This window comes from Belonocnema kinseyi, chromosome 2 (genome assembly GCF_010883055.1).
Source record: "Belonocnema kinseyi isolate 2016_QV_RU_SX_M_011 chromosome 2, B_treatae_v1, whole genome shotgun sequence".
In the NCBI taxonomy this organism is placed as follows: domain Eukaryota; kingdom Metazoa; phylum Arthropoda; class Insecta; order Hymenoptera; family Cynipidae; genus Belonocnema; species Belonocnema kinseyi.
Genome location: NC_046658.1, coordinates 68,924,081 through 68,940,169, shown reverse-complemented (window position 1 = coordinate 68,940,169; position 16,089 = coordinate 68,924,081). Strand labels below are relative to the sequence as shown.

The following is a 16,089-nucleotide window of genomic DNA, read 5'->3' as shown; positions in this document are numbered from 1 at the left end:
CGTTAGCCCAGCGCAAGTCAGTTCTCTCTAATCTTTGATTGTAAAAATTGTATTTACGAATAAAGTAAATCGAGTACCATCTAGGTAACTCGACTAGTTTTTAAAAACATTCAAACTTATTATTCGGCGTAACATACGAGTCACATCATTTTTTTATTTTGCAACTTTGTTGATATCAATGAATTTTATAACTAAAGTAGTTTTTTTAACTTATTAAACTCCAAAAAAGGTGAAACCCTAAAAAATTTAGCTTTTTTATTAATAATTTGAGTTAAAAAATAGAAAATATTCATGTTTTTTCACGAAGAAAATACTTTCCACCTTATGTGTATCCAAATATTGAATAGGACTTAATAAACTGCAGGAAGTTTTTAGTACTTAACATTAAGTTTTGTTATCAATAATTTCGATTAAAAATAGAATATTTTCTTCCTTTTTTCGCGAAAAATTACTTTTCCTTCTTATTTATGCATCGAAATAGCTAGCATACTTACAAAACTGCAGAATATTGTTAACACTTACAATCAGCTTTGTTAGAAATAAATTAACAAAAAGAATATTCTTTGCTATCTAATATCTATCCAAATAACTTAGCGGACTTATTAAATTCCAGGAAGTTGTTCACATTTATTTTCGTTATAAATCATTTACGTTAATAAATACAATATTTTCATCTTTATTCGCAAAAAATTTTTTCTCCACATTATGTGTATAGAAATAATTTAGAAGGCATATTAAACTGCATAAAGTTGTAAGCACTTAATATTTAGCTTTTTTGTAAAGAAATAAAGTTCACGAATAGAAACCATTCGTCTTTTTTTCACGGAAAAAATTCGTGCAATCTAATTTCTATTAAAATAGCTTATCCGACTTATGATATACTCTATAGCTGTTAACACTTAACATTTATCCTTCTTATAAATAATTTAAAATTACAAAAAGAACATTTTCAACCTATTTTTGCGGAAAAAAATCTTTGCCATCTAATATCTATCAAAATAACTTATCAGACTTATTAAACTTCATAAAGTTGTTAACATCACGTTTAGCTACGTTATAAATAATTTCGGTATAAAATGGACAATTTTCACCCCTTTTTCACGTAAGAAATACTTTTCCTTATTACCCGTGTAGAAATAGCCCGGTTTAACCCGGCCAGAAGAAGGTTTCTGGCCAGAATCTGACCAGGTCGAACCGCGATACTATTTTTTTAATTGCCCGGCTGGGATCTGACCGAGTTCCCACCCGGACCCAGTCGGGCCAAAAATGGTGCATAATAGAAGTATCATAACCTTAAAAACATCTTAAGAAATATCCACAAAAGACTGCCGTAATTGGGTCGTTTGTAAATATCTGACAGGCGAAAGACCAATTCTTTATGTTTTAGGTATTTTTTAATCAATTATGAAAGAAAAATTAAACTAATTTTAATTATATGGTTTCCCACTTTGGTTCGGCGGTTCCTAGACTTGCCGTCACTTCGAAATCATTGACCAACTTGTTTTTTATTTTCAAACATAGTTTCCCAGTGAAATTATACTTATTTTTTTATGATACGATTTTTTCTTATTTCTAATGCATTTATATATTATCTTGAATAAGCAAAAAACGTAATAAGAAGAGAAATAACTTTTTCCGAACGAGGTTTGGAATTACGTTATAATGCTTGTACGTAATAACGATTCGACGACTTCCGGAGCCTTTAATGCTAAAAACACAGTAAAACGTCGGTGGACGTCAGGTTATCCGTTAAGAAATTTGTTAGATTTCACAAAATTGTATCCAATTTTCTGGAGCAAGCGGATTATTTATAAAGGCAAACTAAGTTACGCTTAAGGTAAATTTGTTATGCAATTTAACTTTAATTTCTTACAATGCAGTTTCTTACAGAAATTTAAGAATTCCAACATCTTTTTACAGGTGGAAATAAGTGCTGACAAAGATTCTTATCTCTACCAGTTGGTAGAATATGTTCGCTGTGGTAAGAAGGCTCCAGTAAAATGCGATCGAGGAGCCCAGTCAAAAACCTGTCGGATTCCGACCGGGTTACACTATTTGTATCCGGGATCCGATCGGGTAACCCGGCTGGGAGCCGACTGGGTACACCCGGCCGGGATCCGACCAGCGCAGCGTGACAAAACCAACCAGAATCCGACCGGGCAGCCTGACCAGATTCCGGATACAAGCAGGGCAACCCTGCCGGAATCCGGCCCGAACCCGGTCATAATTTCTACACGGGTATATGTATAGAAATATCTATCACTAAACTGTACTGTTAACAATTAACTTGTTGTTTTGTTATATGTTTATTTTTTAGAGCATATACGAATATGAAGTATTAACGACATTTGATAATATAAGATGTACCATTTCTTTGCGAAAAAAACATTTATTATTAATTTTTTTGCCCTCGAATTATTTAAGAAAGCGATATGTTAAATCGTAGCAATGTTCTGTGCTGTTTTGATACATATTATAAACGACAAAGAATTATTTTCCTCAAACAATATTTTTCTATTATTGCATAAACTTAAATTACTTATAGCAAATCTAAATTTTAAGTTTTAACACTATTCTGTAATTTATTGAGTCTAAGAAGCTACATATTGAAAGCTACCTCAAAACATATTCATTGGTAAAGAATTTTTTCCTAGGAAATAAGGACGAATATAGTCTACTTGTTTATTAAATTTCCGTATAATAATAAAATTTTACATTAAATACATTATTTGCCTTTTTTTTGTAAAGTTGTCATTAACTTTGATTGGAATTATATCTATGTGTTGAGAGCCGAGAAAAAACTGTTATTTTGAAAAAAATTTATGTTTTTCTAACTTTGTTGAAAAAATTGGCCCAAAAGTGAAAACTTAAAAATATAGATTCTTCCCTTTATTAATAAATTAAACCAGAAATATGTATTTTAGTGAACTAAGCATTACGAATCCCAAAAAATAACATTTTTTCATTAAATTGTCTATCTTATTATAGTTTTTGTTTAGTTTTTCTTATCCGCTGTAATTTATTTCTAGATAGTTTTTGTCCTGATTCAACAACTTTTTTAAAAAGTATAAAAATAATAGGCTGAAAATTGATATTTTCAGAAATGTTTTGTTTGTGCTAGTGCGCAATACTTGGCAAAACATACGTTGCACTCTCAAAATCATTAATTTTTTAAAGTATGAATTTTATTCTTCTGATCGTTTTAGGAATTAAATACGTTGTACTAGATAAGACGAACATTTTTCTTGGTAAAACATGGTGGTAGTATATTATTAAATACATCCTATAAAAAATCGAAGAAAATGCTAAAATTTATACCGTTTTTTTTAATCCGTGATTTTTTTCTAGCCTTGTCCCATCGTATCCATAACATATTTTTTAAACATCCAAATCGGTAAAGCTGTTCTCGAGAAACAAATGATTTATAATTTTCCAAACTTTATACCTTTTCAAATTTCATGTCCTGTTTTAATATAATTTCAAGACTTTATGAGCGAATTTAAGCAAAAGAGACTTGATATAATTTAATTACAATAGAACTTGGATTAGTGCACGGTTTCGGGCATAACCGGCAGTGGCCTTCGACACAAATCCAGTGACTTCGAACGTAAATAGGTAAGGTCGCATGAATTATTTCTATAGGATGCCGAGGACAGCAATTCTAAGAATGCACAAGTTCAGTTAACGGAAATCCAGGTTACACTGTACTAAAATTAATATTTTAATAATTAAAACATTTTAGACTCACTATTATAATCGAGAACGAGTTCGTTGAAGTTCCTTCCTGAAGGTTCTTGTCCCACGTATTGATGGACAACTTCCTGGCCCAGTCTTTCAAGAGCAATAGCATAGGTCAAAGGTTTGCTGGTACTTTGAAGGGTAAAAGGAACTGTAGTGTCGCCAATACTGAATCTTTGACCATCTGTGGTACAAACAGAAACACCCCAATATTCTGGATTCATCCTGGCTAATTGAGGGATGTAAGAAGCCACTTTTCCTTCCGTATTCGTCTTGCATTTCCAATAAAAATCCTCGATATGTTTCGTAAATCCAGCCCAGTCCGGAATTATAAACTGATGCCGAAATGCTCTCGATATCAGAACTATATTCGGAGTAATAATTCTGTGAAAAGTTTGAATTCAAAAGTTAATTTTTAAAATAACTTTAAAATCTCAGCTTGTTTATTGAGAAGACGAAACTGACTTTTTAAATTGATCTCTGTCCAATTTTTGTGTCTCGTGAGATATGCCTTCATGTCCACCAGTTTTCACGTGCTCTCTTTTTAAATTATCTGATAATTCCTGTAGCCGTGGGTCATTTTTTCTCAGACCTGTCGATCTTAAAGCCTGAAAAATAATATGTATGAAGTATCAATAAAAATGTCTCTTCAGTCTATAAAGAAAATTTAAAATACAAGTAAATTTTTCTTACTTACGGCAAGAAACTTCCCCACTGGTAAGAGGCCAGTTTCTTCATTTTTGAACATGTCGAAGATTACATCCTCGGCATTTGTCGCCTGATCCTTATCCATTGTGCTGGAAAACAAAATAAATGTTGGTAACACAAATATGAAAATAAAAAAGAAACAATATATAATTTAAAAAATCCAAACCTATAAAATAAATAAAATTATTCTTTGAAGAATCAAAAGGCTAAATCAATTTGATCGATTTTGATTTTTAATCGGCTGAAATTATCTCAATACAGAGGTGCAAAGACTAAACATTTTCCCTAGATTTGATTCTGGAATGCCTCACAATTATATTTTGATGAAAACCAAAATTTTTGTCATAATTTTTTGGAAAAAATCAGTTTTTAATTATAAAAAATCGTCATTTTACGTTTTTCTCGAAAAAGTCCATAGAGTCCATATGTTTCTAAAATAAAGTTTTATTAAACCGGCATTGTAATATATTTCTTGTTATGCCTTTTTTTAACCAGATTTTTCGATTTTAAGAAGAAAAAAATGTTTTTTTCTCAGTTTTATGCGAGATTAAAATTGTTTACGTTATAAGATAATTTATTTTCGTTGAAAAAAATAATAAACTTAAAAAATACCAATATAAAAAGTTTAATCTTTCAAAAAAACATTATTTATTTATTAGTTATGTACAATAATAAACTTCTCCACGTTTCTTCAAATATATTGGCTACTGCATACTCATAGGTTTCCCTTAAAACTTTTGTGAGTAAAATTATTCTTTCTTTAATTGTATTTTCAATTTTCTTATTTTTCTTGGCACAGATCAATTATTTTAAAACGTAATCAACTTATCACTTTCGTGAAAATATGAAAATAACCATTTTTCCTTTAGAAAATCGTAAAAATATTGTATAACAAAAGGATGTGAAACAGAAAAAAAGGGAATTGCTCGTTTAATAAAACTTTATCAAAGAAAAAATACTGGTTGGCCAAAACTAAAACTTGCAGGACTTATAAAGCGCATCTACATCTTTCAAAAGTGAAAAAATAAAAAAATCTTGTGGTGCTTTTTTTAGAAATAAGTTTTTAATATTTGGACTTTTCCAAAAAAAAATTGCTTCTGGCATTTTTTTATTTGAAAATATATTTGAATTCAAAAATTTTCACATTTGAAAATTAAAGTTGTTTAAATATAGTAAAAGATAATTTTTTTAATTTTCAAAAAATATTTGAAGGAGTCACTTTTCATTGCCAAAGAACAAATTCTCAAAGTGAAAGCCGAATTTCATTGAGTGATAAAAATTTAAGTGTGCTGAAATGACCTGATATCCATCGTTGGCGTAACCTCAGTTACACGAGCAGTTTAAATTTAATCAGTATTATTGAACCAAAAAAAAAAGGGAACCGTCTTCAACTTTCTTTATTTACTTAACGTGTAAATATTACATAAAATTTGTAAGAGCACACATTTTTATTTTCATTCTGGAAAAAGATCATTTAAAAAAAACAGTCGCAAAATCTTCTGACAAAACCAGCAAACACCTAATGAAAGCAATCTTCCATGAAATATATTTATAGGGAAAACCTATAAAATGTATAATGATTCACAGGTGCATTGAGAAAAAAAAACACCAGTGAAAACTTTCGATTAAATTATTATTAAAAGTACAGTGGAAATCCCATTTAAGTAACGAGGATTTAAGTAACGAGTCATCAAGGACATGCTTGACTATTTCCTGTAGACTGAAGCATATATTAGGAATGATAGAAGATAAATAAAGAATCTCTAAATTACCCATATAGCACACTTCCCGAAAAGACCATGTCTTTTCCAGGTTTAGACCAATGCTTTTTCCGATAAAACTTGGGACAGACCTGTGTTTTTTTAAAGTGTGCTATGTGGGTAAATTACCGCATTTGAAAAAAGAGTATTAATTTATCGTAATTTTATTTACGTAAACCATAACTTCTAGTAAAAATATTATCCGTCAGAATATGAGTTAATAATATAACAAATTCTCTACGCATGCGTCGCTACTTTTATACGCACATGAGACTCTCCATATAACGGACATCATCATAAAGGGCAATTCAAAAAATACGTAACGATTTTAGGTATAGGGGGAGGGGGGGGTGTCATCTCGAGCATTACGCCACGGTTAAAGTTATATAAACTTACTATAGAAAAAGGGTTACGTATGGGGGTGGGGGAGGGTAAATATTGAAGAGAAAAACAAACGTTACGTATTTTTTGAACATAAATAAGAAAAGTAAAATTTAAAAATAATCAAATGGTTAAATCGTAAACTTTTAAATCAAAATATAAAAAAATACGTGCAAATTCCTTAATTTGGGACCGAAGTTCTACAGAAATAAACAATATACAGAAGTTTTTCTACTGTTCATGCTAAATTAGGATTATTACAATTCGATTGCCTGAGGTATAAATATACATCCGTGTGATAAGATGATATCTAAAGCTAATGAGATTTCAGATCAGACTGATTTCACAGAAATATTGAGGAAACTTGTCTGAAGGCACTTGGATCATTTGTCCTCCTCAAATAGATTTATTGCATAATATGTATATTAGGAATATTATTTAAATATTTCTTACTGAAATAAATAACGCTCTTATTTAATTCAAATAAAAAAAACGTTATTGAGTTTTGAGTATTTGAGAAATACTGAAAATTTTATTTAATTCAGAATCTGATAGGTTACAATTTTTTATTTTTACAGTTTCTCAAATCGGAGGCAAATTTATTTGATTATTTAATAATATATGTTTGTAGTATCAACAGACTGATACAGTGTCGGGTGAATTTTTACTGCACTGTGTAAATAGCAATAAAAAGATGATACGAAGCCTTCAGATAAAAAGCACTTATTAAAAATATAGGTTTCATACAGATGGTTTAGCTTTGTTATCGAGATTAATATCTAATTAATTTGATCAATAAACGACATGATCAATATGACCAATTAAAATAGGTTATTTACCCTATTATCTCATTGATTTAATTATCCTTTTCTTTTTATTTACAATCTATAATTTTAATTTACAGAAAGAAAAATAATAATTTTGTAAACCTTTCATATATATTCTAGTGGAAGGTGTAAGTTGATTATTTGCAAAAAATATTTTAAAGGCAGTACCTATATTTCAGCTTCGCAAAAATACTTGAGGCCCTTCTGACTGATTGCAAACGAGAACTGCGCATTTTTAAACACACGAAATTTATCAACTACAGTTTTTGACACTTCACATTTGACACATGATACATTTTAGTTCCAATTTTTTAAATTCCACCCAGGACCTTTTTTTTTAACTAACCCATCTTCTTTAAAACAAAATTTTATATTCTAAATATTAAATTAATTAATCAATTAATTGCTATTTTGAGTTATAATATTATTGTTACAGTGCTATATCTTTAAACAAACTGAAGAGTTATCAAAATTGGAGAAAATAAAATTAATTCATGCTTTTTCAAATTCAGATATAAAAGAATTATAAGTGTATATACATTGAACTCTAAAATATCAGACCATGCAATATTAATTTCGCATGATACTCACTACATGTAATGGCTGTCATGAATAAAGCTGTAATCGCGGCTGTAAAGAAGATACACAATTGTTAAGAGAAGTTTTTGTCATTAGTATTTTAAATAAAAATATTAGACAACTTAAATTTAAATTATTATTCATTAAAATATATGTTATCAGTTAGTTGCACCTAAAGAGCTGTTCATCAATTTTTAAATGTTCTATTGTTATTTATTTAAAAAAATGAAATATTTGGTTAATCATAAGTAATATATTAAGAAATGTTTTAACAGATTAGAAATAAGAAATTAATTTTCAAAGCTCTCAAATTAATTCCAAGTCGACCAAAAACTCTTCTGCAAAAGTAAAGTCATGATCACAATTGATTTTTATTCTCAAAATTGAATTGATTCAGAAAAAAAAATTATTTTTGTTTCTGAGGATAACATCTTCGAAAATTTCAATGTTTGTTTGATCCTATATCAAAGATAGAATTGATCTAATTCAAACAAAATTTGTTTGAGTCAATCAGTCGCGTGTGTGAATCAAATCATTTTTTTTTAATCTAACAAGTTTTTTTTAACCAACAAAATATTTGTTTGGCCCTATATCAAAAATAAAGATTTTTTTTCTTCAAACAAACATTTTTCTGAGTAAAAATTGTGGCTCGAGCAGATATAGGGGAAAGGCTTCCTCTTAAATATTATAAAATAGTCTTTTTTATGTACAAAAAATCGATTTTAATTTACTTTTGTTTTATTTGAGAATAAAATCAATATTTTATAAGATAAGTCAATGAGCATATTTTACTTTATATCCAGGTAATAAGCGTTGACCGACACATAGTTTTGACACAGTCCGTTCTATTTTCATAATCGGAATTTAATAATAAAGCTACGGGCGAATATTTATATTGATACGCTCCTGACTGAGAAGTGGACAGCCGAAATCACGAAATCATTCGATCAAACGATCGATTGCGCGCGCTATCAGCTAATAAGTGGGGGTAGCGTGGTACCAATGCACCCTATAAATTGATTGCGATACCGATGCCAGCCAATTGCCAGGTCTCTTTGCTCTTCTTTCCTTGAATTACCAGGACTTCTTACTCGAGGATCTACGAGGGGAGAGTCTCTTAGTTCATTCATCCACCTGTCATTGAAGACAGAGTTTTAATTGAGGAAGCCTCATTCAAAAAGGACGCTGCCCTCTAATTGCAAACTTCGGCAACTAAACTATCCAAATTCATAAGAATTCGGAGAGTTAGACGTAAGTTTTTGGGAATTAATTTTTTTTTAATGCATTATTGTAACGACTTTGCACTCCACGTTTATGTGGAGACCTCGTTGTGCATGTTTGCAGTTTAATGTGGGGATTTGAAATGAGTAAAAAAAAAATAGTGTGCGCAATTTTACTGTAACGACTTTGCACTTTATCTTACGATAAAGAAACCTCATTGTGCATGGTTGCGTTAGCTATTAGAATTTACATGAACATTTTTACTTAGAATTTTTATAAAAATGGAATCAGAAAAGAACTCGTAAAGACTTTGAACTTAATTTAAATGTTAAGATCTCGTTATGCGAGTGAAATTCAGGGGAATTAATAAAATAAAATGGATCTAAAAAAAATATAGAGTATCAGAAAGTCAGTCTCCAAATTTAAATAGAATATAGTTGTACTTTCTCGTAACGACTTTGCACTTAACGTAAATGTTAAGACCTCATTGTGCGAATAAAGTTTAACCTCATTTATAAAAAGTCAAATTTAAATATAATAAAGTTGTACTTTCTCGTAACGACTTTGCACTTGACGTAAATGTTAAGACCTCGTTGTGCGAATAAAGTTTAACCTCATTTATAAAAAGCCTAATTTAAACATAATAACATTGCACTTTCTCGTAACGACTTTGCCCTTAACATAATTGTTAAGACCTCGTTGTGCGAATAAAGGTTAGGCTTATTAACAAAATAAGCCAAATTTAAATAAAATAAAATTGTATTCTCTTGTAACGACCTTGCACCTTGTTTAAATATGAGGACCTCGTTGTGCGCAGAAACATAAAAAAATATAAACATTTAAATTATGTCAAATAATTTCCACTAGAATCCTAAAAATAAGATCTACTTATTTTCTTGTGGTAAAAATAATTTTCAAGTATAATTGTAAAATGTTTAGGACTAGTTTTAATATCCTATCAGTCCAATACTGATAAAGAAAGGATAAAGTAAACGCAAATTGAACGAATCTCTAGATAAAAATAAATATCCTTGAGAGTAGTTTAAAATGCGACAGAATGATTACCTAAAATTAATACAATTTTTGGTACATGTAAGATCACTTATTAAAATCAGCCAAGTGCGGTAATCAATTTGAGAATGTAAATAAACACAAAGTCAAACCCCGGTTAGCGAAAAGCAATAATGTTAAAGTTTCCTATTCCCAAAAGTGTTTTCAATATATTCCTTCTAATTGTACCGATAGGCACACCACATAGAGATATCTTGTATTCCGCAAAAGTGTTCATATTTTGACTTTATTTAATTGCTCCTAATCAGTTCACAAAATATATATTATAAATTGTTCGAATTCTTTCGTGTAGAATATAAGTTTTTAATTTGTAATTCTAATCAGTTCAAGTCTGCTTCTCCAGAAATAAAATTATTTTAATTTGCATATTTTCCATTGAAACATTAATACATATTTTAACACGTTGTAAAAAATTATTAATATATAAATATATATAAATTTAAATATTTTCCTAATATATAAGTTATAAGACGATTTAATAATGAAAAAACAGGTTATATAAATGATTCCGTTAAATATTACTAAGTCGATTGAGAACAATAGGATTTGCAACTTTTCTTTTCTCGTTGGAGAATTTTTACACGGAGGAAAAAATCACATATTCATAGGAATACACATTCTTAATTCTTCTGAATTCAACGCTTATTACCGGGATAACAGGATTTTTTTCTACAATCGTTAGTTGTCCAGAAAAAAGTTATACATGATAAAATATTCTCCTAGAATATATTTGCAACTTTTGTATGCTATGCATGTTCATAAAATCAATATTATAAAAGATATAGGATAAAATCGATTTTCAGTGCATATATAAATGATTATTCCAAAAAATAATGGGGCCGCCAAAATTTATGATGCACTTTAAAGCATATCAAAGCGCATTTATGATTTTTTAAGAAAAAAAATATATATCGCGAAGAAGAAGTTTTAAAATGACAGACAAACTTTTTTAAAAATAAACAAATGAAAAAATTCAGATTTTTTCTGAAATCTAAACAAATCACGAATAAAAATTAGGGTAAACAGGGGTATTGTCGACACTCTTCTAGTGAACGAGACTGTGCAATGAAAATGCTTTTATTAGAATTTCAGCGATGTAAAATAGATACTTGTAAATGAATACATATTCTATTACCCATGTAATTTGTATTTCAATATTTATTCAGTAGAAAATTGCTGAATTTATATTAATTAAATAACATTTTTGTTGCCACCTTCAGAAGAACATGTTGACATTATAAAATTAGTCATGCCGTTAATTTGAAAGTCCTCTGAAAATTAGAAGAAAAGGTATTTCTTATTTTGTAGCACTTTAAGAGGTTAGATTATCATGTTTTGCAATATAATTAAGTAAATATTAGTTTCAAATTTGAGTGGATTGGATATATTTGAAATATTCTTATCATAATTTCAAATAAAATAGTGAACGACATACGTGTCTCTGAGTGAACGACACCCAACAGAAGGAAGTTTTTAGGGAATAATACGCATTTTTTTATTGATGTCTGTATTGTTATGATTGCTATTTTCTTTCCTTATTTCTATGACATCGCCTTTCAAGAGTCTTTCATGTTAAATATTTTTTTAATTGATTTTTTATTTTCGAACCTCGAAAATCAATCAACGGCACCCCAGAATGAATTTGACAAATTCGTGAACTGATGAAATAAACATAAGCACACAATGTCGAAGGTATTCCTTTTCGCCAAAAACAACGTCTTTTCTCTTAAAAACACCCATCATTATAAAAAATGATGTTCCTTATTCTCTAAAGTAACTAAATTGCATAATATTTCTTACAAATAACTTTCTAATTTCTTTTAAATTCAAAATAAATACCGGTGTCGTTCATTGAATGTAGGGTGTCGTTCACTGAATTCCAATAAATAATTTTAAAATAATTACAATACTTTGACAAATATTAATTACATTACTGGGTAATGTCTGAAGACGGAAAAAATCTGCTCTTTCAGTTGAATTTATCTTCGTTACCAAACAATAAGCATATAAATTAATATTCTTCTTTTCTAAAAAAAAAATTTAAGGTGTTGGTAATACCCACGTTTACCCTATCTGAAACATTTTAAACTATCTTAGCAACGATTAATTTATGATAAAAATATGTAAACGTTCACATTCTTTATCACTAAAATAGCACTAAAAATGATAAAATTGACAGTTTCATAATAGTGAAAATACAAAACTGTGACTAAGAATTTATAAGCTAGGTAAAAATGTCAACAATTTATATTACCCAAATAATGTAAAAAATTCGGTAAATATTCTCTGAACCCATCAATTCTAGATTGGTAATATTGCATTAAAAAGAATACTTCCGGACATATGTACATAATTATATTCCGCATTTATAAAATTAATCTGAAGAAGACCGTATGATTAAAGTACCTATGTTTTAAGTAATATTATTGTATTGATAAAACTTTCAAATGTTGTATTAAAATAAATGTAAGTTTATAGTACCGGGTATGAACACGTTCTAGTTCCAAGGCACTTTCAATTCTCAACTTCATAGATGTGGGTAGCGCAGCTCTTTTCTGAAAATTAACAAAATATTTTTAGATTTGTGAGTGATTCTGAACCAATCCATTATAAATTATTACATTTCACAAAAAGGAAAAGAAATCATTCAAATAAATGTAATGCATTTCTAAAATTGCTAATATTTAATACATCCTTCTTACAAAAATTAAAATAAAGACATCTTTTATGAAATTGAGTTAAGATTATTTTTACTCAATTAAACGAACTTTTAAAATATCCATAAGCAAACCCTGCAGATTGGAACGGATCATGAGTTCAGTATCTCTATTTGAAATTTTTACATTCTCATTCCTGAGAATGTAATGTAATCGTCCAAATTTTCGATCTCTGGTTTTAACGGATCTTAACGTTTCGGCACTCACAGAATCCGAAAATCATAAAATTTCATCGGTGTCTCTCAGTCTATCTGTCTGTATGTCTGTATGGTTACCTGAATGTTGTAGCCACGCTGACTTTTGAAGGATTTGTCCAATCGAGTCCGCATTTGATACACTTCTGAAGGCACCCAAAATAAAGGCTAAGTTCGTTAATCAGATATTTCGAACAAAAATTAAAAAATTGGGAGCATTTTCAAAATTACAATTTTTTCTTGAAATTTTAAAAATTTTGTCAAAGTTTCTTATAGATGGGTGAAAGACTTGCAAATTATCTAAATAAAAATGTTTATTTTCATGGAAATTATAAAAGTTATGTACTTTTCAAAAATTTGAAAATTTTCAAAAAATATAAAAAATTATTTTTTTCATACATCCAAAAATCTCATTCAAAATTTTCATTAGATACCAAATATATTTCAACACTTTTCTAGCCGATTTTTTCGATTAGCCCAAAATTATAAAAATTATAACATTTTCAAAATTTTCTAATTTTTTTTTTCAATATTATAAAAATTTTTGTCAAAGTTTCTTATAGATGAGCAAAAAAAGACTTGCAAATTATCAAGCCGAGTTTTTTGATTAGTCCAAAATTAAAAAAATTAGAGCCTGTATAACCTAACTGTTAAACGCGAAGCGCGATTATCGCAATGAGAATGTAATCGTCAAGGCCGTAGGTACTTTGAGAACCTTCTTTAATGACAAATTAAAAAAAAAGTATTCAGCTTCACTTAAGAAAAGGGAAAATGATTAAACAACCACAGCAGGGCCCTATTAGGATCAGGAAACATAAAATTTGAACATTATTTTGCAAAATCAGAATAAAAATTGTGATAGACATTTGATATAATAGTTTTTAACATAGAATGTAGAAAATTTCGCATTTTGGTCTGTGCACAACTGTGGAGGGTAATACAAAGACCGAGCGCGGAGCGCGAGATAAATATATTATCGAGCGCGAAGCGCGAGAACCAACAGTCGCGTGCCCGAGGCGTGCTAGCAACCCGCGAGCTGCGCGCGATCCGAGAATCCGCCCTCAAAGCGGGCGGATTTTTTAAATTTAATATTGAACGTGAGAACCTATTAAAAATTCAGGGCATTTATTTAATTCAAAACAATTAATATTGGGATCAGCAAAACATTGTTCCTTTTAGGTTAAAATTATTGCTCTTCATTCTTATTATAAAGAATGATTTTGATATCTTTGTCACTCTTTTCACTCATGAATGCAAAATTAGATCAAGTAACTAGCATAAGAACATATTAATCAGACCTTGTAATTGGTTATTTTTGTCTCTAATGAGCCGAAAAGTTAGGCAGTTTGGAAGTATCTTTTTTAAAATTATGAATCTTTTTCATTCCTATTTTGCATAAAATTATTCACGATAAAATACATTTCTTTTCAATTTTAAATAAAAGTATTTGTGATTTTTCAAGAAATTAAAAGATATTATCAACAATGATGAGCTTTTATTTCGTTTCGAAAATAATAGTGTTAGCTGTCAATAATCACAGGCTTAATTCAAAATTGAATAATAATTATTATTATATAATTTCATTTCTAATACATATTTTAGTTTAAATCAATGAAGAATAGGTCACTGATTGCAAGCAGTAAGAATTTTCACTGAACATTAGTGCGAAACCCAACTGATTCAAATTTAGAGAGTATGCATAAATTAGTAGACAATGAAATCAAATAGACAAAAATCAAAATTTCTTTCCATAGGTAAATGTGTTATATAAAGCTAACATTTCAAAAGGATGACGGAATATTCGTGGGGGAGACTTCTCGTTTCCGTGTGGCTAGTGATAGTATTGATCTTCTCTTGCGAATCAATCACTAAGCCGAAACCTCGCACGTACGTTTGTGTACTTTAATTCGCATATTCAACACGTGACTTAACCAATTATTAAAAAATGAAATTTCCTAAAAATTACAGACATTGCTCTGATTTTTATCAAGAAAATAAACTCGGCTAAAAAAGCTGAAGAACAGTATGCAACAAATATTTTCTAAAAACAATCCCCATGTCCCCACCCATAAGAGAATAAAGAAATATATTAATATATTGATTTTTTATTGTTAAATTGACAACCAATTAATATTTCTTCATTGATTAGATTACAATTGAAAAAATATGTAACATGCTTTCAATTTTCTTGCATTTGTACTTAAAAATGTGTAAATAGGGAAATTACGTTCTTGCAAAAAATTTAACGAATTTGAGACGTATTTCTATTTTATCTTGAGCAAGAAAAGAAGAATAAAAAATAGATTTCTCGTACTCAACTCGTGACGAGAGTTATTCATCAAACCAAGTCAAAAAGTTTAAATTTATATTATTCACCTGATCTCACGAGTTAGGGATCGTCCACAAATTACGTAAGATGTTTTTCTTTTGTTTGAATAAAGACGAGCATAAAATTGCTGTGAAGTTGAGAAGAACACAACGATATAAACAAAAGAAAAACGGCTTACGTAATTTGCGGACGATCCCTTAGACCATAATACTGAACAATTATTTTCGTCGACTTTCGGTCACTGCTCTCACCCACGTGGATGCTTTCAAACGGTGGCTTAGAATCACTTCACGAACAATATTATGCCATTTATTTATCATAATTTTTCTGAAATTTTTGTTAATTAACTTCTTTCATGTGTTTATTACATACTTAGATAAATATTGAATAAACAATAAGGAATTTAGAAGCTTCAGATTTTCCACCACACAAAATAGACAAAAAATACAAAATTTGACACTATTTATTACATGTTTTGAAAGTATATAAAAAAATATTTTAAACATTTTTTGAACCATTAAACAGTGGACCAGATAGTCTAGCGTAGGGGGGGGGGGGGGGGGG

The 16,089-nt window shown here is 29.2% G+C and overlaps 1 protein-coding gene across 3 annotated transcripts in view; it reads right to left on the bottom strand.

Moving 5' to 3' along the window:
* The window catches only part of LOC117167786 (glutaminase liver isoform, mitochondrial), a 25,598-nt gene that overhangs the window by 8,321 nt on the left and 1,188 nt on the right, over positions 1–16,089 (bottom strand). For 2 of the 3 annotated variants that reach the window (XM_033352968.1, XM_033352970.1), the window contains exons 2-6: positions 12,767–12,840; positions 8,006–8,044; positions 4,436–4,535; positions 4,204–4,346; positions 3,749–4,122 (exon numbers count right to left, since the gene is read on the bottom strand). In XM_033352968.1, the coding sequence (XP_033208859.1) occupies positions 3,749–4,122; positions 4,204–4,346; positions 4,436–4,535; positions 8,006–8,044; positions 12,767–12,840 (730 nt within the window). The remainder of the gene's footprint in view (positions 1–3,748; positions 4,123–4,203; positions 4,347–4,435; positions 4,536–8,005; positions 8,045–12,766; positions 12,841–16,089) is intronic. The other variant, XM_033352969.1, reaches the window with a different exon arrangement.